Genomic DNA, 22908 nt, shown 5'->3' with positions numbered 1-22908 from the left:
GCTGGCAGGTTCCCTGCTGGACCCCAGTGAAATGTTCCTTGTACCTTGGGTCTTTGTATTGCCTGCTCCTCACAAGACCTCCCACTTTGGTGCATCTCATGAGCTGCGTGTTGCACTCCAGGCCACAGTGAACTGGAAACAAGAGTGTAATGCACAGGGCCCAGCTATGAGGTTGCCAGAATATATTGGTTTGAAACATCACAGAAAATATTCGGCTCCATATTTTCAACAGTAGCCAGGAAGAAAATGCATGGAACAATTTTGAGAACTGTTTTTCAAAAGTCATTTAAATCAAATTATGCCCCATCCACACTGGCAGCAAAACCCTTTCTACTAACTGGAACTGGTTTTCTTTTCTTTGCGTGTGTGTTCTTTTTCTTTTTGGTTTAACTTTTTTTTTTTTTTTAAACTGTCTCGCAGCCATCTTTTTCTGGTAATGTGGACAGGCACTGCAACACTACAGGAATGGGTGCCAGGACAAAACCTATGATGCACAGTCCCTAGAATAAATCACTCAAGAGGGGTGGATTAGAGGGAGAGAGCAACGTAAGGTTACATCTTCAAAGGTACAATTCTCTGAAATCACTGCATTTTCAGCAAACTACTGCAGAAAGATACCCATTTTGTATCTGATCTAAACAAGCAGACAGGCTTTTGGATTATTTGCAACTTCAAGACAATACCATGAATCGATATATATTTTAAAAGATGTAATTATTACACAGTGCTTGCATGTAATCAGAAAAGAATCTACTTGTGCTGAGTGTGTAACATTTGAAAGCTGCAATGCCAAGCAAATCCACACCGTTGGCTCACACAAACCCAAAGTATTATCCATTACTGCCTTTTTTTTCTTTAAACAATACAAGTATGTATGAAAAACATATTTCCTGGAAACAATGATAGTCTTTGAAGACTTATTCAACATTTCATAAACCGAACAAGCCTGCACCCGCACGTGCCCGTAAGAGGAAAGTGGGTTGACAATGCAAACTAATCGAAATGTACTGGAAGGGCTACCCAAAATATTTGCATACCTATACCTCCCAAGGCTATATAGGTTTGAAGCTTTGTTCAGAACTGTGTAAAAATGATTTCCCACATGTCTAAGAAAATCTCTTACCGGTGATCAGCACTTTAACTCATCAAGGCAGGAAATAAACAAATCAACCAAGAGTTAACACGTTGGGGCTCGTGCCTTAAGCCCCTCACCTTCTTTTTTTGTTGCTTTTGACCGGGCTCCGAGTGCCAGTTCCCAGGGGTCTCAGCCCCACGCATGTTTTGACACACTTTCAAAGCCCAGAACGGTACACCTGGGACAAAGCACACACTGCTCAGGAAGTGCACAGGGGCCAAGAAAAGCAATAGAAATTTCCACAGTTAACTTGCATTACTGGTTGCCAATAAGCCTCTTATTATGAAAACCCATAATTGGAAACTGTCATATTACAGAACAATTTATGGAAGTTTTCAGAGTATATATGGCCCAGTGGGAACTTCCTTTGACTGGTGTGTTCCATCAGCCCAGGTCTGCTTATTTATTCACACAGTGGGAGAAGAGCATCAGGAACCTAAACAAGTCATTGCTGAAGCGTCACCGAGACTCCCACTCTAGGAGTGCTTCAAATAGTTCTTAGCTCCTTCGTCTTTCCAGTCATCCGTCTTTATGGCTGCATTCAGTCAACAGCTGGGCTGCTCGATCTTTATTTCATTTTATTTTCTGTAGAATCGTTCTTGCACTTACGTTGTGATCAACTGCTCCTTTGAGGACAGAGAAGGCAAAATGCAGCTGCTCTGGGCTGAGTGCCTCCCACTATGCCTGCCTCAATCCCATCAAATGAGCTCTGTAAAATTAGATCTTACTCCTACAGTCTCTACCCTGTCACACCAGAACTGGCACCTACAATAATTCCTAAATCAGATTTCAATTGTACTCAAATATGGCTCCAACCAAGAACAACAGCCTTCCCCAATGCCAGCATGATACTATTAAAGTAAACCACACAAAACCAGCCAGTGCTTCCTTTGCAGATAGGCGTGTTTTAGTGTGAAGGTAAAGGGATTTCATTACAGGTGTTGGAGACACATCCCAGGAAACTTAGAGACTTTTAGCAACAGAAGACTGGAAGTCACTTTGCCACTACATTTTCCATACAGGAGCCAGCAGGTACCATATGCCAGAGTGGTTTCTCACTATGAGCAGCTCCACCCTCTAAGAAATGGGTTGAGACGTCAACTGACCATCAGGTTAGCTGTATTTTGGCATGCTGCGCTGCTGCTGGTTCCAGTCATGCGCACAAAGACCACTGTGAATTCAGCACCTTCCCCATTACCCTGGGACAGGCACTGAAAAGGCTTGGGGGAAGCTGCAGCAGAACGGCGACAGCCACGGCTGAAGACGACCACCTGCAGAGGAAAGGAATTGGAGGAGATAATCCCTGAAAAGAAAATCAGATGATTCACAGAGGATAAAATATAACAGTTTCCTCTAATGTTGAGAGCTGTGTCCCTTAAAGCCATTACTGAAAAGACGACAAGCTGTGAGCCAAACATACTACTTCACACTTGATATCAGCAAATTCTGACTCTGGACAGCATCTCACCACAACATAAAGCACCACGTGCCTGTGGAGGAGAGAAGGGAGATGACAGCAGCATATTTTGCTCAAAGATTCCTGCAAATGCATAGTTTGGGTTTTCAAACTGGGAACGTTCCCCACCTGTGACCTAAACCTGCCACAAATCCAATTATTTGGGCTTCCTGACTTAGAGACCATTTCACTCCAATGCACAGAGGAGTCCTTGAATGCCTAGTTAGAAAGCGCAGGTGGGACTGCCTTCATATTAAATCACTATTACAGCCAGGAAATCCCAGACTTCCATATCTATCTTAGACTCTCAACAGGTTCCTTACAAAGTGCTTAAGGAAAATAATCCTGCTCTCAATCACGCATGACTTTTGGCAAGTCATTCAAACCATCTTGCCTAGTTTGCACGACTTGACACCATGCTAGGCAAATCCACATATTCTGTCCTGAAGATGTTACAGATTAATTTCACACGGCTAGCAAGGCAGTCCGAGTGTGAAAAGAAGGCTGAAAATAGCAAAGCAGCTGTGGGAAAGCCACACACACTAATACCTGATGGTTTTCATAAATTAAGTATCTTGGCTTGCTCTGCTTCATGGGTATCAAAGCAAGAGCACATCAAAGAAAAAACACATTCATGCAACTGGGGAGGCAGGTGTCCCAGGAGAAAGCACGGAGAGGGATTTCTCCACTCAGAAAATGGGGATGATATTTGGTTTACATGCAGATGCGAGGATTAATGTTTCCAAATACTTCACCTAGGTTCAAAGCGTTACTTAACTCTTGGGGGCTTATCAGAAACAGTAACACGCCAGTTAGCTTTCTATGAACAGAGGGGTGTTTTCTCTCTTCTTCCCTCCCAGGGACTAAGGCTTAACCACACAGACCACACTCAGGCTTTCACAACCGTAGATCAGACTTTCACAGCAGGTACTCACATAACCTAAGGGCAGCATTAGTTTATTTACAGCTGCTAGTTGAAATTAAGACAGGACGGAAACAAACGTCCCACAGATCCAAAAACAAAGCACCACTTCTTTTTTGTCATTGGGAGAAATTAAATTCTTATTTCTACACACAAAGCTAACAGGCTTTCAGCTGCTAATCACAGCAATTATTGAATTCCTATTTAAAGATGACCTAAGATCATCCTGTTGTACAGCACTCAGGAATATCATTAGAACAGTAAACCAGAAGCAAAGTCATAAATGACTCCACAGTTATAATCATACCATTTCTATCTGTACATAATAAAAAAATTTGGCAATTTCGTTATCCATGCCTATCCAAAATTAGTTCATGCCTTGGTCAAAACATTTAAAAATGAAATGTCAACTAGTTTAGAACCAAATTATCTGATTCTGAAATGTTGAGGTAATTATCTATTACAATAACAGAAAACTAAATTTTGAATAAAAACTTCTTCACTGAGCTCACCTCCAGCACCAACCAGCTCACCAAGGTGCTCTCCATAACCACCAATCTGCTGTGACTTTTTCTTGTTATGTAGCTTCATCTATACACACGCAACAGCAACGGTACCGAAGAACTAATCTCTTTCTAGAAGCGAGTCACAAACTTGTCACAACAGAGGACATGCTAGAAGGAAAGGCAAAAAAGCACGATGACTGGCCTGTCTCCAGGGAATAGGTACATCTGTGTTCTCCTGCTGGAAGGCAAGGAAATGCCCATTGAAGGTTCCACACATCGCTATCTCTGACAAAATGCGTCCTTCCCAGGGATATTTGTTTTCTAGTTGTGCTCAGTTGCCCAGTCAGAAGCAGGGACACTGGTACTGAGGGCTGTACCAAAACGTATTCAACACCGTTAATGCACCATAGAAGTTTTAGAAAGTTTTTATTAAAGATAAAACAAATTAACAGGAGGGAATAGAGGAGAACAAGAAGGTGACACACAGATTGCCTTTGAAAGGAGCCCATCTTAGTGGAAGTTAAACTAAGGGCCCAAGGTGTAATAAGAACATTTCTTGAAATAAATTGGTGATGTTCAGCATTTTACAGAGGACATATATTGCTGCAGTGTTTCCTCTCCGTCTAGTGAAAATAATCAGTATCACCAGGTTTCCTCCTGAAATGGTGGCAGGGAAATGACAGCTGGCATTTGCGTCATACGGATCCACTCACATTACTTAGTGACGAATCTTATTAAAAAAGCAAGCATCTCAAGAGAAATGTCTATAGCTCAGTTTGCTTGCGTTTACCTTTAGCAACATGCTACGCTTCATTACATTTTGAAACAGTGTTTATTAGAAGAGTAAAATGCACCAGCATCCTTCACCAGGCTTCTCAGCTTATTTTCATGACGTCAATATTCAGGTTTATTTAATCCAGTGAAAATATACATTGATTAAACATGGTCTCAGAGCATCTCCTGCAGCACTGAAAAACGCAGTAAATTAGAATGGCATATTTTTACTTCTTTCCTTCAGAATAAGATTTACCATTACCATAAACAAGGTATATCTCACCTTTGCAACCAGCAATTTAAAAGGCCCTCCCTGCAGTGAGTCCTAGGAAGGACTGGCCACCACGGAGTTCCCTGCTTCTTGATGCCAGGTACCTTCTGGTCTGCTTTTCCTGCCCGGCAATGGATGCTGTTTATCAAAAGCTTTTCCACAGAATGAATCAAAAGTTAACCTCAATTGTTATAATTCAATTTAAGATTTAATGCAGGGCAAGGGACTAACACAGGGGGATTTCTATTGTACTAATACTTTACCAGCTGAGTACTGCTAATAAGAGATTTCAGTGTAAAGATTTTCCTCTGTAACCTCAACTTACAGAGCAGTCCAGGTTTTCTTTCCCTCTCTCAAAATTCATTAAAAAGTCTTATTCAAGCTGAGATTTTGTATACAAGTTTTCTGCCAAGAACAAATTTTTACAACTGAGTTTTAAGCTCCTTTAAAAAAAAAAAATCCAGAAATTTATAATGGAAATACTGACCATGCCCATAATCACAAGTGCAGAAACATTACTGCGATAGGTAGCTCGTATCCCATCCAAAAAGAAAAGTTGGTGTCTCAACCAAATTCCACTTTCATTCTGTAACAACGGCCAGTTATGAGATCAGTAAAACAGGTGCAAACAAAAAATACCGGGGATTTAAGCACTGATGATGGCAGCATAAAGCCATCACCTTGGTCATTAAATTCTGATTGTGCAAGAGGGTTTGGTGGGGTTTTTTTTAGAAAGTCTTGAACTACTTTATAATCCATTTTTCCTCCTAGCGGTCATCACAGGCTACCTTGGCAGATCTCTGAACTGTGCTTCCAAAACCTAGTAGCTTGGCCATTTTCAGAAATGATTAATATATAGATTTATATTCAGCTTTGTCAATTTTATCTCTTGGCTCAGTCTGATGAAGCCCACTACTTACGCGTGCAGCTCAGACAGTCACACAAGAGCCAGCTATTCCCTGCTGACAGACTAAAGCTCTGCCCTACAACTTCCCGTGAGTTTTCCCCTTTGCCTCAGGATCAACTTTGTGTTCCAGTAAGGAATGGATGTCAGCATGCTGTGACAAACTGAATCTCGCAGGCTATGGAAAAGCAGTAACGAGCTACCTGCGATGTTGCCTGGAAGAATTATACTTCAAACAGAAAGAATCAGTGCCCACCTCTAGCAATATATTCCTCTTAATGTTCTGAACACACTTCCAAATCTCTTAACAAATACTCAGTAAACACTGTAATGCAAAGTAGAAATACAGGAAAAATTACGTGCTTGGTTGTGTTACAAGGTACAAAGCCAAGGTGCTAACGGGCCATGTGGGGAAGCACCGCAGCGTCAAGTGTTACCCCCATTCAAGACTCTTGCAAAATGAATCTGAGAATGGCAAAATTCAGAAGCACAGCTTAAAAACATGTGACTGTGAACTAGCCTTGACACCTGCTTATGTCATTAATAAAATATTTAATATATGAAGAACACTGGGTCTCCAAAAGCGCCTTAACCGGTGCTGAAATGTGTTAGTCATCCAACAAGAACTCTCACTCCAACACTGGAAATTACAGAACAAGGAAATCAAATCAAAGTAGTCAGCTCAAACACTAAGTCTGGACTGTGCTACCTGCAAACATTCATTACTAAAAATTACAGATTGTTGGTCCTTTTTACCAGAAAGTAAGGGAGTATCTCTCCCCTGCAGTACATTGTGCACAGTTATCGGACTCTGAGACAGACATCGACACTGGGCTTTCAATATGCTCGTTAAACAAACCCAGTAAATTCAAAGCCACTTCATGCAGATGTGCTGAACTCAAAGCAGTCTTCACTTGTTCAATCTTCCCTTCTGGGTGAAAGTCAGTATGGGATGACATTTAACAATTTTCCTTACCTGGAAGAAGTTATTTCAAGAACAACTACAAAGGAAAACTGTAATACAGTAAATGCGTTAATGATAAATTGTTTAAGCAACTTGCAAAAAGAAAGAAAAAAGGTAAATTCACACCCAGCGAAAAGGTAGGCTATTCAGGAAAACTGAGAAGAAAGTAAATTTGTGTTCTTTACAATTATTTATGTATCATTCAATTAAGCTGTTTCCATAACAACTTCTGTCATGTAACTTAACAGGTCTTGAGAAGTTTATTTTTGAAACTCCCCAAGTGACAGGACTAAATCTCAGCTCCACTTCATTGCAGGGAAGTTTGGAAAGCAGCCTCTGGAAACAGTACCGCCACTCCACAACTCACCAACTGAGTTTATGTTTATCTTGTAGAAAAAGAAAAAGTTAGCCCTTTCATATACACACACTGTTAAGATAACAGGATTTTCTTCACAGCTTCAAGTTAGGCACTGAAGTGCTTTGTTATGATTAGTTTTATCACATTGAATCCAAATGTTCTGGATTATTAATCAACCCTTCTGACAGGTCTCCAATAATGAAACACGCCATGCAGCTAACAATGAGTCACCATTCATCTTAAGCTGATAAAACAGAAAAGGAAGACAGACAAGTTCTCAGATCCTACCCAGGCAGCCCACAGCTTTAGGAAACCCCTTCCATTTGCTTTCTCACCAGCAAAACCAGTGTATTTGTGGGCTTCCATGTAGCAAACTTCCCCCTTACCTGCCTCCTTTCTACCCGTAGATGATAGCTACCACACCAAAGACTTTCAGTCTAGTCTATTAGCACCTGCATTGCCTGGAGAGCTGGGGACATGTGAAAAGCAAGTTAATGCCCTCTCAAGTAAAACACTAAGTCTTCCACTTCCTTTTTGCTTGATTCTCCTTAAATTCTCTGCCTTGTTTTGAAATGTCTGTTCACTCTTCAAGCTAATTTGCTCTTTAGCATGTACCATGCTGTGCCTATGCTGTAACACCATTATCAGAAGAAACCACTTCACACAGTAGTTAGTTCTTGGGCTGCTGGGGATCCAAACTCAAATGCCACTTCTCCATTTGGGACCCAAAGTCACCACTTCCACCTCCACAATTTGACTACACTGGGCCAAATATATACACAGCACCAGGAGAAGTTAAATGACACCAGGAGGTTGCACATTCAGGACTAGGAGTAACTGCAGTTCTTGCTTAAACCATGATAACAAGCCGGGGAATACTTGCTCCGTACCCTGCACACATGTACTGCTCAGTGGCATCAGCAGCTCCACGGACGCTCTGCTGGGGCAGCACCCCCCCAGAAAGCCCAGCTCCCCTTCACTGCCATTTTCTGAAGTTAATACTTTTGCTGCAAGTTGCAGATGATTAAATGGCTTTTACAGTCCCTGGTCCAAAACAAATTAAAAGGGATACAATCCAAAAACATCCGGTGATAAGCGTTTGTTCACAGTGAAACAATTAAACGGAAGGATTTGTCTTGTTAAACATACAAAAGGTTATCAATAACCTACCAGTTCACACCATGTCTTCCAGCTCCAGGGAGGGACTGGTTCCCACTCCGTAACAATGCACCTGTGCCCCCTGCCATCAGCAGGCACGGCCATTCACCTCCACCAAAGGCATCATTCCTCTAAGGAGCACATTCAAACCAACCGAGAAAGGCTGCTGAAGAACAAAGGCTATCTGCAAGGTAAACGTGACTTCAAACCAAGTACATGATCAAACCTGCTTCCTTGTAAAATCTTAATAGGACTCCGCCACAATAAAACTAAGCGAGTTATTCAATTCTTAACTAATAATTTTCCTTCTAATTTGATCGCATTGTAAAGTTGTCTGAAAACCTCCCAGAAATTATGTTACTGCATTATGCACAGTCCTATGAGTACAATTAAAATGTTCTGCCCAAGGTCTACAATATGAATGGTTTTCATAATTTCTTAACAGAATTTCGCTTTCTTTGCCCAGCACAGTCCATACACACCTCCAACTTATCAAACCCTTAGTCCAGGCTAGTTAAAAATAAAGCTAATACTTCAAAAACTGGATGAAAACCAGCTTCACTTCTCATACCATTCAACTGCCTCTTATTTTACTTTCTCATCATAACTTGAAGAGCTGCTCCCACCAAATTCCACTTCAAATCACCCTGAAGAAAGCTATGCATTTGTAACTGAAAGATGCAGCTTCAAAACTGGCAATGATATAAAACAATGAGTCAGGATCAGCAAGCTCTACAAGCACAGAGACCTGACCTAAAAGAAAAACAGAAAGTTGCGATATTGGTTTGAAATTAGGGGTCAAGGTAAATGAATACACAAACCAGTCTCACTACAGACACTGTTCTCGCCTGCATAGATATTTCACAGCAAGGCATATAAAACATGTGGATATTGCAACAGAGGTACAGTGAAACCACCATGCTACACCTCCCCAATACAAAAAAGTAGTCTTATTTTTCTTTAATGATAAAACACAGAGCTTTTAGAAGTATAAGTTACTCCAGCATATTAGCTAGAAACCTTGCAAGCTGCAGTTCATGTAACTATGTACTACTTGGGAATTTAAACCACTCTTGTTCCTTTCCAACAGTCAAAAATTGCCACACAAATACCAACATACTGTTGACCTCCATGGGGAGCGGCTCATTCCTGCCTAACGTGCCTAAGATGAAGTTTCCCCATCGCTGGCGTAACATGCTCATCTATCAAATCAGAACTTCCACGTGCACTTTATGATTTACTAGACTCTAAAGGTATTCACTTCTAATGAATACTAGCTTTTCCAAAGGAACTCCCAAAAGTTTAAACACATCCTAAAGACTCTGGGTCTTTCCTTTTTTTTCACTCCTCTCATAGCCAAGCAGGAGCACACAAATTTTCATCCTGGAGTCATCAGCTGCAAAGCTTCATCCTAAGAGAAAATTCTTGAGATAAGTCCTTCCACAGGTACCACAACATGAAGTTAAACCATTTCAACACAGAGCATTTTACTTTAATTTGAGAAGAATCACTGAATAGACTTACCAAATTTTGTCCATAAAACACCAACTTCAAAGCAAACCTCTGAAGTCAGTTTTGTGCCCAGAACAAGTTTTACTGTAGACTTGCATTCAATTCTCTAAGCTTGTAACACAGAAAAGTTGACTAACCTCAACTTTAACTATAGTGTTCACACAAGCATAAATATCCTGTAATGCATAATATATTAAGGCATGATTTAAACCCTCCTCAGTTTAAAATTTTAAAAAAATCATCCTCATTTGTCTGTATTCACTGTCATTTGTCAAAGACACATGAACTGGGATTCTCTATTCTCAACTCATTTATTCTATATTTACTTCTGCACAGTGAGAATATCAGGAAGACTGTGCTGGAAAAATCTGACAGGTTTTGGGTAGAGTCTTTTTCACAACCACGTATCAAAGATAATTAACGCTGGGGGGGTATTTTTATTGTGAAGGAAAGGTTATGTATACCTGGTAAAGAAATAAAGCAAGCTTCCTCTGGTATATCTTGGGAAAGAGTAAAGGTTTTTCTAAGCTCACCTTATTTTTCATTTCAGAGCTGGGGGGATGCTACGCAGGCAGGAAGATATTTATTCTGATGCTATTCTGACTAACCCTGGAAAACAGAGACTTGAAAAATTTTAAAAGGTGGCAGCAACTAATAAAGCATTACTTGTGGCAAATTTAAAATCCAATGTTCGTGTTTTTCATCACTTTTTTATATCATAATCCTATAATGTACAGTACATCCAGTCACAGACTCAGGAAAAATACTTGACACTAAAAATAGTTGACACAGTCTAAACAAAGAGCATTTCCTCAGCTTTCCTGCTAGCCAGGACATAGGAATCGTGCTCTACACCTCCTCACATCTGCAAAATGGAAGAGATTTTCTTTAACAGACACAAGGGCATAGAGCTGCTCAGTAGAGGCAAGTATTTACTCTCATCCTGGTCCCTCACCTCACCCAAGTGACATGGATCAACCTATGCACCCAGCTACTTTGAGATATGAAGTTAAGGCTGAGGCGAGGTGCAGGGCATCGCATTCGGGCCACGAGGAGGGGTAGGAGGGAGCACACCCAGCCTGCTGAGCAGCTGAGGTGTTGAGGCAAGTCAATGAAGATAAAAGAATCCGGATGTCAAACATCTGAAGGAAGAGTATTTGACAAATACTTAGCGCTTTCTAAAGTAATCGATCCTTAGCTGGTGAAACCACAGTGTTTAATCAGAGAGGGTGATACACCAGTGTTGGGAGCTCTATTTCCTAATACCACAAAAGCCCTGCACAAAGAGTTATGTATATTTTGTTGTCTGTGAGCCTGCACAACGCCCTTCCCTCAAGCACTGGTCCTCAGAACGCATTATACTTTGTTACAGGAGATTAGTTTAACTGCAGATTTATTTTTATTTTTCTTTCTTTCACAAAGCACTTAACAGAAATCAGTGCTTGGGAACTGGAGCTCTGAAGCACAGTCTAACAGTTTATTTATGATCATAGCAACTAATTACTCAAAGACAGCCCTCAGGCCCCAGGACCATTCCCATGTCACTGAAGTTGGCTGCTGCAGTGATGTGCCACTCATCCCCAAGAAACCAGCGTTGTTAACTTGCTTAAGTGGCTTTGCTGGCGCAGGAGGGTGGACAGCTGAATAACTGACCACTGGATAATTCAGACTCCTTCAGTGACAAAAAGACAATGGAGAGAAAAAAAAATAATCAATTTTGATATGTGGTAGTGGTTTTGTTAACAAAAAGTCTGCCCAAGGTCTCGGTCAGCTCATAGGAAATTACAGTACAGAGGGAGACACTGCCCTGACAAGGCCAGCCTTCCCCTCCCTGCCTTTCCTTTACTTGACAGTGACGGCTACCACCACACCTAGTCTTTGGGCTCCATTATATCTTAGCCACTGATAGGAGTCACCCCATGGGAAAGTAGGATGGTGGGACTAAATGATGTCAGGTACCATGAAGAACATTTTCCTTTTTTGCTTTACAAACTTTTGAACCTCACAAAAGGGGAGCCATCCGTTTATCTTTTTTTTTTTTTCCCCTACAAACGAATTTTAACAATGCATATCCTGCCAGGAAACATTACCATGCATTAGTGATAAAGCATTACATAAAAAGGTAAATTAAGTTTCCAAGACGCGAATCTGAGCTGATAAACATATTACATCCACAGTTCAACAACTGTGCAGAAAAGAAAAAAGAATAAACAGTTTTAGAGAAAGCTTCAGGAATATGGGGGAAAAAAACAGGAAGAGTAGATAAAGTAACGCCACGCTGTCAAAACACTGCTCTGACTATGCATGAAGCAAAGCTACTGAACTAAATCAGATTAAACTAATGGCCATTCATTAACCTTGGGTATGTCTACATGGTACAACACAGACCTGAAGAGGTGCTCGAGCACCAGACGGCTTGCCAACACAGCACTCGCTCATGGCATCAGACCCCCTGCTCAGCTAGAGAAATAAACTAGAGCCTGATGGGCCATTTGTTCTCACCCAGGGGCGGCGATGCTGCGCAGCTCTTCAGTACAAGAGGCAGTGACTCCGCTCCTGGCCAGGTGACGCAGCCGGGCGCAGTCACTGGAAAGGATCGCTGCTACGTTCCCTCTGGGTACTGCTCTAATATGGAGATACTGACAGAAATTAGGAGGGAGGCCATACGCTCCCTAACACCAGCAGCCAATTATACATTTAAGGGACAACTGCGAGACAATGGCTGACCTTTCGAATGCCTCGAGCTGGCATTCGAAGCTCCACAGTTGCCGGGCTGCTTTGCCAAGAGCATGAGCCTAAAGGTCAGGGGATGGTACTTGGTTAGAAAGAGACTGCACTGAAATGGGCAGCGAGCTGCTCCCAAGGCAATCGGGCTGTGTGGGCACAGGTCCCCCGATTGCAGAGGCAGCTGGGCTCTGCCCAGATTTCTTCTGGATGGGACCCTTTAGAGAGGATGCTCGGCTTCACATGTGAGGGGAGAAGAGCTATGAGTCCAAACCTAAGCCAGACCATCACAGCAGTTGCAGTCACTATAAGGGGCTACAGCTGCAGACCTGGTTTGCACAGAAAAAAAAAAAGACAGGCAATCTGACATCGAAAGGGGTGATAAAACCCTGGAGGAAATTCACTTTACAGGAAAAAAGTCAAGGAGGGCATAGAGGTGAGTTACTGGGCTACTGCACTAAAGGCTTTTTCCCAGAACTCCCCACTCCCCTGAACAGTCATTAGGTCAGGAAGAAAGAGAAGCTGCTGAGAAAACCCTCCCACTTCACACAGCTCCTTGGGACTTTCCCCAGACAGCAGCAACCTGGCAAACATGATGCCATGTGGGACTTGAAGAGACCACAGGAAAAGAGATGCCAATTTCTATAGAGCTTACAAACAAAAGTGGCCAATGTTCATTCCAACAAACAAGTAAAAAGCAAGGAGAACAAGGACAGAAGGATGTCCTGGCAGCTAGCTAATTAGCAAAAGCATTACAGTCAGAACTTCCAAGCACCAACAAGAACTAAGCAGGATATATACCTTTATGCAGGGGTGGTTTTTTTTGGTGGTTTTTTTTTTTTTAGGCAGAACAGAGAATGACGCCTGGGGAACTCTTTGCCAGTCACCTTTTGCAACCAAAATAAACAAGTGCTAATTAGATCATGTCAAGTCTTCATTTTCACACTTCCAAAGCTGCTCAATTAAAAGTGTGTTTTGGCACTGCTCTCTGTTTTAAAATCATTTAGATAAAGCTAAAAACAAAGAAACGCTTCAACCCCAGGAGATGATACAGCTGAAGATGGATGAATCATTAGCATACTGGAAACCTAAAAAACTCCTAAGAGTTACAGACAGACCTACTTTCATGAAACAGTTATTGCCTAACGTGACAGAACACAGAAAACAAAAATAAACCCATAGAAACAGTCAGAAAGTAAGGAAACATAGAGGAGTGATTTTTTTCAGCATAGTGGAGCAGCAGTCTGTCCTGCAGTATCTTCCTAGAGTCATTACAGCACTTTTTAGAAAGCCTCCAGATAGTTAAGGCTGGGACAAAACTGGAAACCAGGACCTTCAAAAGCATGCACCAGTTGTCTTACCAGTGCGCACATGCTGAGAAATGATGTCAAGTACGCAACTACTGAAGCAGTGAGGAATTCGTTGGAAAAGATAATCAGGAAGAATTTTAATTTATCTTTCAGTGTTTTGAGCGGCACCTCTTAAACAAACTGCATTGAAAACATCACTTGCAATTCTTCAAGATGTTGCAGAGAGACGCTCCCACAGTTACAGGTTCCAGGGCATTGGTTCGTACGTTAATTGGGTGAAGGATAATACCAAGTGGCGAGCAAGAAAGACTTCTTACATTAGCAGTGTTAAGAAAATTGCGATTGATGCATATAAATCACTGGCCACCTCCACTGTGTGATAGTGCACCAATAATAGACTCGTTCCCAGGTCTTGTGATGTGCCTAGCAGTAAGGACACTAGCTTCAGAAATTTGAGGAGAAGGGAATTCCCCCATAGCAAATAAAGTCACAAAGCCAGGAGAGGAGAGAGCAGGAGGGCAGGAGATGTCCTCACCCTGGCTACACTTTGCCTCATCTGGAAGAAGACAGAGGAACAGCGTTTGGGAGCAGGCACAACCATCCTGGCCCTTTGAAGCTAGCGGCACGCTGATTCAAAACCTAACTATGAGACTTCAGACAACTTTATCTTAGATGGTTACAAATTACCTTGTGCCAACAACAAATTTAAGGCATCCCATCCCTGATGACAAATACCTTCCTTATCTCCAAGAACCACGTGGTTATAAATGAGGTTCCACATCTTGCCCCAAAGAACCTGTTGCAGAAAAATCCCTGTCACTCCTCCAGCTACTGCAATTCTTCATTTACATGAATCGCCTCTATTTTAAATTCCTTGTCCCTCTGATTTATGGCTTTAAGAAAAATAAACATGAGTTAAGGAAATAAGGGAAAAGAGTTAATGAGCCAACCTTAGTAGCTTTGACCACATGTAAATACTGCAGCCAATTGTTGTCTCCCTGCCAGCCGATAACAAGAACAAACATGCAAATAGATACGTAGCACTTTTCCTTTTCTTGAGAACCTAGGATACGATCCAAAACCACCTCACCTAGGGACTTTAAAGATTAACAGCTTTTCAGGGTCATGGTAGCTCTTCATTTCTCCAGCTATCAAGCTAAATTAGGGGTAAAACTTCCTTAAAAAAAACAGAGTATAATATTCATTGTACAAATTTTAGGCCAGATGGGACTTTTATCATCAGTACACTTTATTTAAACTTATTCCTAATCATGCGGATCTGAAAGAAACCCAGACTATTGAAAATCTGGACAGTCTTTTGAGAAAGCGTATATAAAAAGTTAAGTGAGTTTAATGTGTGTGACATTCCAAAAACCAATCCCATCACAGTAACAGGTATCCTCATTCTCTCTTATAAGGTGTGGGCTCCAACTACTCATGTGATATCATCAAATAAGTCTCCAAACTGGCGAAACCCAAACAGTTCTAAGAAATACTAATTCCACAGGAACCAAGAACTAAGAAAAGTCCAAAATGATAGTGGTTATATAAGAGATTGGATTAAGAATAATCTACTGTGATGTGTGCATATTTACAGAAGACTTGGAAGAACAGAGTTTAAAACAATAACTTGCAGTAAAGTTAGTTGTTAAAGGAAACAATTTGCCATACTAGATTATATTCATGTGACCAAGAAAAAAAAAAGTGAGCAGGAACAGAGATCAGGTATTAAATGTTGGCTCGACTCCTATTCTAAAGTAGGATCAGATGCCCCCACGAGCACTTCCTGCCATTCAAGATGAAGCTCTTCCAGCAACATGCACTGAAATTCAGTGGTATCTCACACAGCCTGAAGTCACCCCCATCACAAGGGCTTTATCTGCCATTACTCCACTGGGGATATAACAACTGCCACATGAGATGAATGATTATTTAGTGCTTGACTGTTCACCTAAGGGTAATGTTTTTATCTTATTCCAAATCTGTGCAGCCAAACCACATCTGCAACGTAATTCTGCACCGGTAGGACAGGATGCAGGCGGTCAATAAAAAGAAGTTTGTCTTCCTACCTAACTGAACAATTTGCCTTTTAATATCACTCTTACCCAGCACAGAAGGAGGAATAATAAAAAGGACATTAGATTGTTCAGAAACTCTGTCCCTTTCTTGTGAATTTATTATTTGGGATCCTGGGTTCGGCTTTCCCATCAGAGAGACAGAGGCAGGTACTGACAGGAAAGGTCCTTCTCAGGAAGATAAGGTTGCCTGCAACATTCCAAAAGCTGGTCTTTCTGCCTCCTTGTTTTACACATCCAGGGGGAGGCAAGGGATGAACACAGCACTGGGTCACGGCAATCTTGCACAACCCAGATCATTATATGCCATAAAAAGCAAGCCAGATCTTGCTATTAAAACTCACTGCACTAAGACTTCGGTGGATTCAAGTGGTATTTGATTAAGAAAATGTGAAAACAACATCTGCAAGAAGAGCACATTTAATACCACATATGTCTCAGACAGCAACACTTCCTATTTTCTCAGCTTTTTTGCTATCAATCTACTGTATTGCTATTCCATACCCAGCCAGTTTGGAGCTAGACAAAGCCTGGAAAGAGCCGTGCCAGCTCACAGTGAAGGTCCATCAGACCCAACAGTGTGGAACAACATGTGGCAATTCAGAGAATGGCACAAGCAGAAAGCAAGCATGTAATGAAGCTTCTTCAGATTCCACCAATTTGTGGTTTGGGGATTTTCTGAGACGGGGAGGGGAGCGCACACACATGCGTGCAACCATCAATTTATACCCCTCACTGTAAAGTCTATAGCAAAACAAATTTAAAAAAAAAACAAAACAAAACAAAAAAAAAAAAAAAAAAACAAACAAACAAAAAAACAAACAACTACCCTTCCTCCCTACAGCATCCATCAACCTTTCGGATTTGCTAGAGCTCTGCTTTTCTGGACATCTTCCTAGCTGGCTTCTTAGGCTTCCCACTTTACTCCTGGATATCATGAATTACACTTGAATGCTTTCGGTGTGCCAGAACACTTACTATTTCAATAATGACTTCTCCAGAACTTTTTTTTTTTATTATTATGAATGTAATGTTTCCAAACAACATTCTTGACTGTTAGACTCCAACACTGTTGCTGTGATAACCCTCTAAGAACCCCATCTCCTCCTGAGTTACTATTATCCTTACATTAGCTAGGAGATTTTGAGAAGAAACCAACTCTCAGAAGAATCTGGTTGAAATGCATCATTATTCACCAGGGCAAATCCAAAGCTAGCATCCCCTCTGGACAACTAACAGTTCATAGGTTTTCACCAACAGTTGGAGGTGCTGACTTGCCAGGATAAGTAGCTCTGTTCAAACTATACGTGGTGATATTTGTGACATCTGCTTGAATCAAATTGTTCCTTCTCTGCATTTGTTCGTAATTTAGGCCAACAACAGTCGTAGCTGCAAAGACTGAATTGTAGTTTATGTCTTCTGTACAGAAAGTGCTTAAATATTTATATCTCTTGTAGGGCTCTAGAAGAGGCAGCTCTAAGATCTCCTGCTGCACTGTATTATATCTGATACCTCAGTGTTGAAGAGAACATGTGCTTTCATGAGCTACAAAGAATTACTATTTCTATTACTTTCGGACACTTCATGACTAAAATGCTGGACCCGTTATCCTATTATCCAGCAGCACACACTGTACATAAACAAGCGGTCTGATGTCGTTGGCCTTGGACACCTTCTGACATGATCAAAAGAACCAGCTGAAAATAGTGCAAAGGTGCACTTTAAGCTGAGGAGGAAATGATTCACGAAACAACAGCAACAACAAAAGATATGACTTGCAGGCACTGATTTCTGAGAAACGGGCAGGTTAATGTGTCATTATTTGACATACATATATAGTATATGTTGTTATTGTTTTAATATACTACTGCTGCAAGCAAGATCTCTCCTGCATATTGTAGCAAGCAATAGGGGCTTGGACCCCAAAATTCCTTTCAGGCAGTCTTGAGCAGCAGAAAGTCCTCGTCTGGGTACTATTTTCAGGCTAAGACTCTAAAATTTCAGCCATAGCATGCAATGCGTGAGACGGTTGTCATGAAAAACATTCCACGTTATAAACTACTACTCTAAAAGCACCAGAGATTGGGGCCAGGAATCCAAGCCCCAAGTGATATCAAATGACTTATTATGCTATTTCCTTCTACCAAAAAAATTACATCTTGCAAGAAAAACCAAAGCAGATATCTGAAATTAAAGAAATTCTGTCTGGCAATTAAGCAGACGGTAAAAGAGCAAAAAGAGACTGTGAGGAAAGATGAGTTAGGTTTATCTTTTACACTGACACGCTGCTTCCCTCCTTGATGAGCCTGAGAAATATTGCTGTAATCATCATATCAACATTTTTTTTTGCCTTCCAGTAATTATGCCACTGTATAATTGAAGCTCCTGAAATTGATGTAAGCACAACCCCATAAAATATAATAAGAACCCACAGGTGGAAGTTAGAGCACTGAAAATCAATCAAGAAATAAAGCACCATTTTTCTTCTTTATCAGAATAATTGACAAGGACTGAGGTAAATCCTCTGTCACTGGCTATCTTTTATTGTGACGTTCTTCCAGAAGATAAAGGCACAGATTCAGGGAAGTCCTACAGCCTGAAGTACAAAGGGGACAGTCTAGCTGACTGCAACCATACTCTGACTTCATCCGCTAAGAGTAGGTTAAGTACCTGGAAAAACAGTCTAAGTCAAATACCTTACTTTGCAAAAGCTAAATATTTGAAAGTTACCATAGCACCTCAATATTCCCAAGATGTAACACAAGAGGACAGGAGGGAGACTTCTGAAATACAGCCTCCAAATGCGGTCACTGCAACGCACGCCACTCAACCCTGGCAGGAAGCCGATGGCTACGTTCTTCAGGAGCACAAGATAACAAGTTTTGGCGACAAAATGTCTCTCCCTTGAGCCAGTGGTGCCACACGGAAGTTGCTGGCCCCTGATCAGAACTAGTAGTAAGCACAGAAATATGAACTGACAAACTGATCATCGTTGAACAGCAAGCAGCTCTCCCAGAGGATGTATGAACAAACAGAGGTTTAAGACCAGACAGAATAAGCACAGGGAGGACCATCCAAACACTTGATGCGCACGCTGGGAAGGACATGATGTTGAGAAATTTAAGCCTGATAAATTTCCCACCATTGAGCCAGGAAGTGGAAGGCTGGAGGAAGCAAATACTGCTATCCCTTCTCAAGAAGGTATTACATAAAGCGTAACCACACACCTACAGTATTTCAACATTCCCTCACGTTTCACTGTGGCATTTATACCTGTGTGTAAGGTATCACCATTACAGGCTCAGCAGAACACAGTATATCCCTGGAGAAACTGCTCTGCAGACGGTGTTTTTCTCTCACAGGCACTTGATCTGCAAAGACTGACTCAGTGGGTACAGGGCAGCTCCTAAATTTCTCAATTCTTCAAGCAAACACACAGATTTCCCTACACAAAACCCACAGTTTTACCAGTCACAGTTTTTTTCCCCTCTTCCTCCCGTTTATGTAAATTGAACCGAGCTTCCAGTTAAGTCGATCCTGCCATGACTGGGATGTAGCGTTACACTGTGACTTTGCACGAAGAGGTCCATGGCAGGAATCACCTGCACTAGGAATGGGAAGATCTTTCCCCAGAGCATGTGGGGGCCATCCAGGGTGCTTGAAATACAGAAGAGAGAGACCCACCAGCAACCTTACCTTGTGCAAGACAAGTTTAGCAGCAAAAGACCCAGCTCAGTTCTCAGTGAAGCACAGACTAATGGGCTGGGAATAGCGAACCATAAAAACGATCAGCACGCATATCTCAATCTTAACAAACCAATATGTACAGAGCCTGCAAAGTCTCCTCTGAGAGCACCAGTTATACCATACATCTGATTTACATTTTTCAAGGAAATAATTGAAGCTGTTCAGCTTGTTCCAAAGGCCCAATGGGAAGGAGAAAACCCTCAAGACACCTATGTGGCAGCTTTGCAGCAGCATGAGACTAAACAAATGGAAAAACCTAAAATAGGTTGCGACAGTTTATCATTAATCAGTATGAATTACTTGGCAGAATGCAGTATCTTTCAGTGCAACTTAGTGGCACCTTTCCCAAAGAACTAATACAAACACGAGCGCATAGCAAGAGATTCAGGGAGCAGGGGAAAAAGGCTGTCATCGCTGATTAAGTTCCTGATGGCAAGAAACAAAAAATGAGACTTCACAGGGCAGCACCTGTGTGGCTGAAAAACACAACTGGCATGTTCCAGCTACTTCATTTGGCAAGGTTAGGTTAAATTCACCACGGAAGAATCATAATCATACTACAAAACACTGAAGTCTTCTGAATTACCTCCTTGAAGTCAGACACCACTTCTCCACCAGTTCTATTTATTTCAGCATTTGCCCAGGACAGGGCTAATATTCTGAACCCTTCCTCTTGTATCGATAAAAAAACATTATTGTTGAACATACGAAGGTATGAAGATATAAGAAAGCGAGAGAGGCGTTATCTTTGTTTAGAGCCAGATATAAATGGAAAACTGCAGATGAAGCTTCCAGCTCAGGCAACCTCTATCAAGTCTACAAAGAGGCCCTTGTGCTGGCAGGTCCTGGCAGAGGATCTAAGTGCCCAGACTATTCCATTTTTCCAACTATATGAAATGGTCTAATACAAAAGATAATTTACGTCTATGGATTTGGTGATCCAAAGATACAGTAATCATCACAGCTTTAGTGAACTCTGATTTGGACTCTTGAATAGCTATCAAAGAAATTTTGCTTTGACCCTCAAAGTTGGTTTTCAGAGGTTACACAGATAGCAGCAGACCTCTGTCCTATATTTGTATATGGATATATCTGTGACATCTTAGATCCCGCTTATGATTGCCTTTTGTATAACGTAGTTTTGCGTTTACATGTGTCAATAAATGCTTAGGTCATTTACTTATTTTATACATAGCTAAAAGGAAGAGACAAGTTCTAGTATGTTTCAAACCATCATTTCAATTGCTATTAGATTTAAACAGAGAAGGCAGAAGGTTTAGCAAATGACCAGACTGAAGACCTTGCATTTGCAAGCCCAAAATCACATAACTTCAAACAAAGACAGGCAGAGAAGGTATGCAGAATGAGTGAAAAGCACCAGGGTCAAAGTACCTCAGACCATTCCCCACCCTGCTGGAATCACCCTCATTATTACTTTTGCCCAAAGATATACAATAGTCTTTAAATTCTCAAGAAGAATTCAAAAACCATGTTTGGAAAACAATTTGTAGCAGTTCTATCATGCTTACGTGTGAAAATCCATGTTAAAATTGCTAACTGTACATTACATCTCCCAGCAACTAGAGAAAAGGAATAAAAACTTTCCTTGCATAGCGGTGTTAAAAGATAAACCTGCAAACAAGATAAAAATTATCCAGACGTTTGAAAGAACTTTGAGCTTGAAAGAAAAAAACACAAAACCCCAGAGAGTGATCTTAGTAAAATTCTCAGACATGAAAATGAAAAATGGATTGTCCCACATTTGCATTGCTCCAGTCATTTCACACATTCTTCATTCATGTAAAGAAGGGTATTACCACAAAGTCTGGAGCTGTGACAAGATAAGCTTTCCATGGATTGAGGACCCACAAATTAAAGTTAATTATGACTAAAGTTTTGGGAACAGCACTTATCAAATACAGGAGCGATTGCAAACACCTACCCAGAGCTATCCAATGCCGTAGCATGAAGACAGCTAAGTAACAGATATCAGAAGTTACCTTTGACAACCATGCTTTGAACCAGCCCTGTCATCAGACTTCTCCATACAGTGATAAAGAAGGACATTCCATGCAAACAGTGAGGTTTCAACACTTTAGGCATCACTTCTTCCAAATATCGTAATGGATCAAGTGTTTTAATCCACAGCAGCATAAACCACAATTTAGCTAATCTGATTTGCAGAAAATTCTCTGTTCCCTGTCTCAGGCCCTAAGTTTAGTGAAGAAAACAGTAAAAAGCTCTTTCTGTCAAATCACAGAAAAATATACCGAACTGACCTTCCATTGCTCCTTGGGAAGCAGTTTCACTACCACGATGTCACCATTCAGGGCTCTGTTGCGAGCAACCACTCCATCAATAAATATATCGCGAGTCCCATCCTAGTCAAAAAAGAAGAAAAATAAATTCCAGACCAAAACATATTAAATTACAGTTGTTATGAGGTTTAAAACACTGTCATCGAAAAAGACACACACCCTGGTGAGACAAACATCCCGCCGTTGTGCACAGAAATGAAATGGATTCACCATATGCCCTTCAACATGCAATATCTTTCAGCAAATAAGCTCCTTCGTATGTATGTGCCAGCACAGTAGTTCCACACTATTTATTCAAGATAGAGCCAAGCCCTCAAGATGTATTGCCTGCAAGCTCCGCTCAGTTCCTCTGCAGTTAGTCTTGGGAATGGGTAGAGAGTTTTCTGCACTCACAGCTCTTCACACATGATGTTCCCAACTCAAGCACTCAAAGCTACAGTTCAGAACATGTTTACAAGACAGTCTCTGCAAAGTGTCCCATGCAGAGCTGTCTGCTGCTCTCCTGGTGCGATAGGAAAGCAGGGACATGCAGCTCCGGGATCAGCAGGTCAGTCTGCAAAGGTGGCCTGGAGAGTGGCTGGGGATGCAGTCTCTTTTTTTAAATGAGTTAACACCATCCATTCTGGATTTGGCACAACGAATGTTAGAAGAGATTCCAAAAAATGATAACTATGGATGCCAACTGCAAGCCAGAAGATCTTTTACTGTAACAGACATGTTAGGACGCCTCTCAATACTCTGGGTTAAGATCCTTGCACAAGAGCCTCTACTAAT

At 41.3% G+C, this 22908-nt stretch overlaps 1 protein-coding gene across 1 annotated transcript in view; it reads right to left on the bottom strand.

Moving 5' to 3' along the window:
* The window catches only part of DIS3L2 (DIS3 like 3'-5' exoribonuclease 2), a 193176-nt gene that overhangs the window by 141412 nt on the left and 28856 nt on the right, over positions 1 to 22908 (bottom strand). Inside the window, 1 exon segment of the mRNA XM_075761378.1 lies at positions 22096 to 22197. Within this exon segment, the coding sequence (XP_075617493.1) occupies positions 22096 to 22197 (102 nt within the window).

The sequence above is a fragment of the Balearica regulorum genome, chromosome 9 (genome assembly GCF_011004875.1).
Source record: "Balearica regulorum gibbericeps isolate bBalReg1 chromosome 9, bBalReg1.pri, whole genome shotgun sequence".
In the NCBI taxonomy this organism is placed as follows: Eukaryota; Metazoa; Chordata; class Aves; order Gruiformes; family Gruidae; genus Balearica; species Balearica regulorum.
The sequence above is the reverse complement of the archived record's forward strand: the minus strand, read 5'-3'. Positions and strand labels throughout refer to the sequence as shown.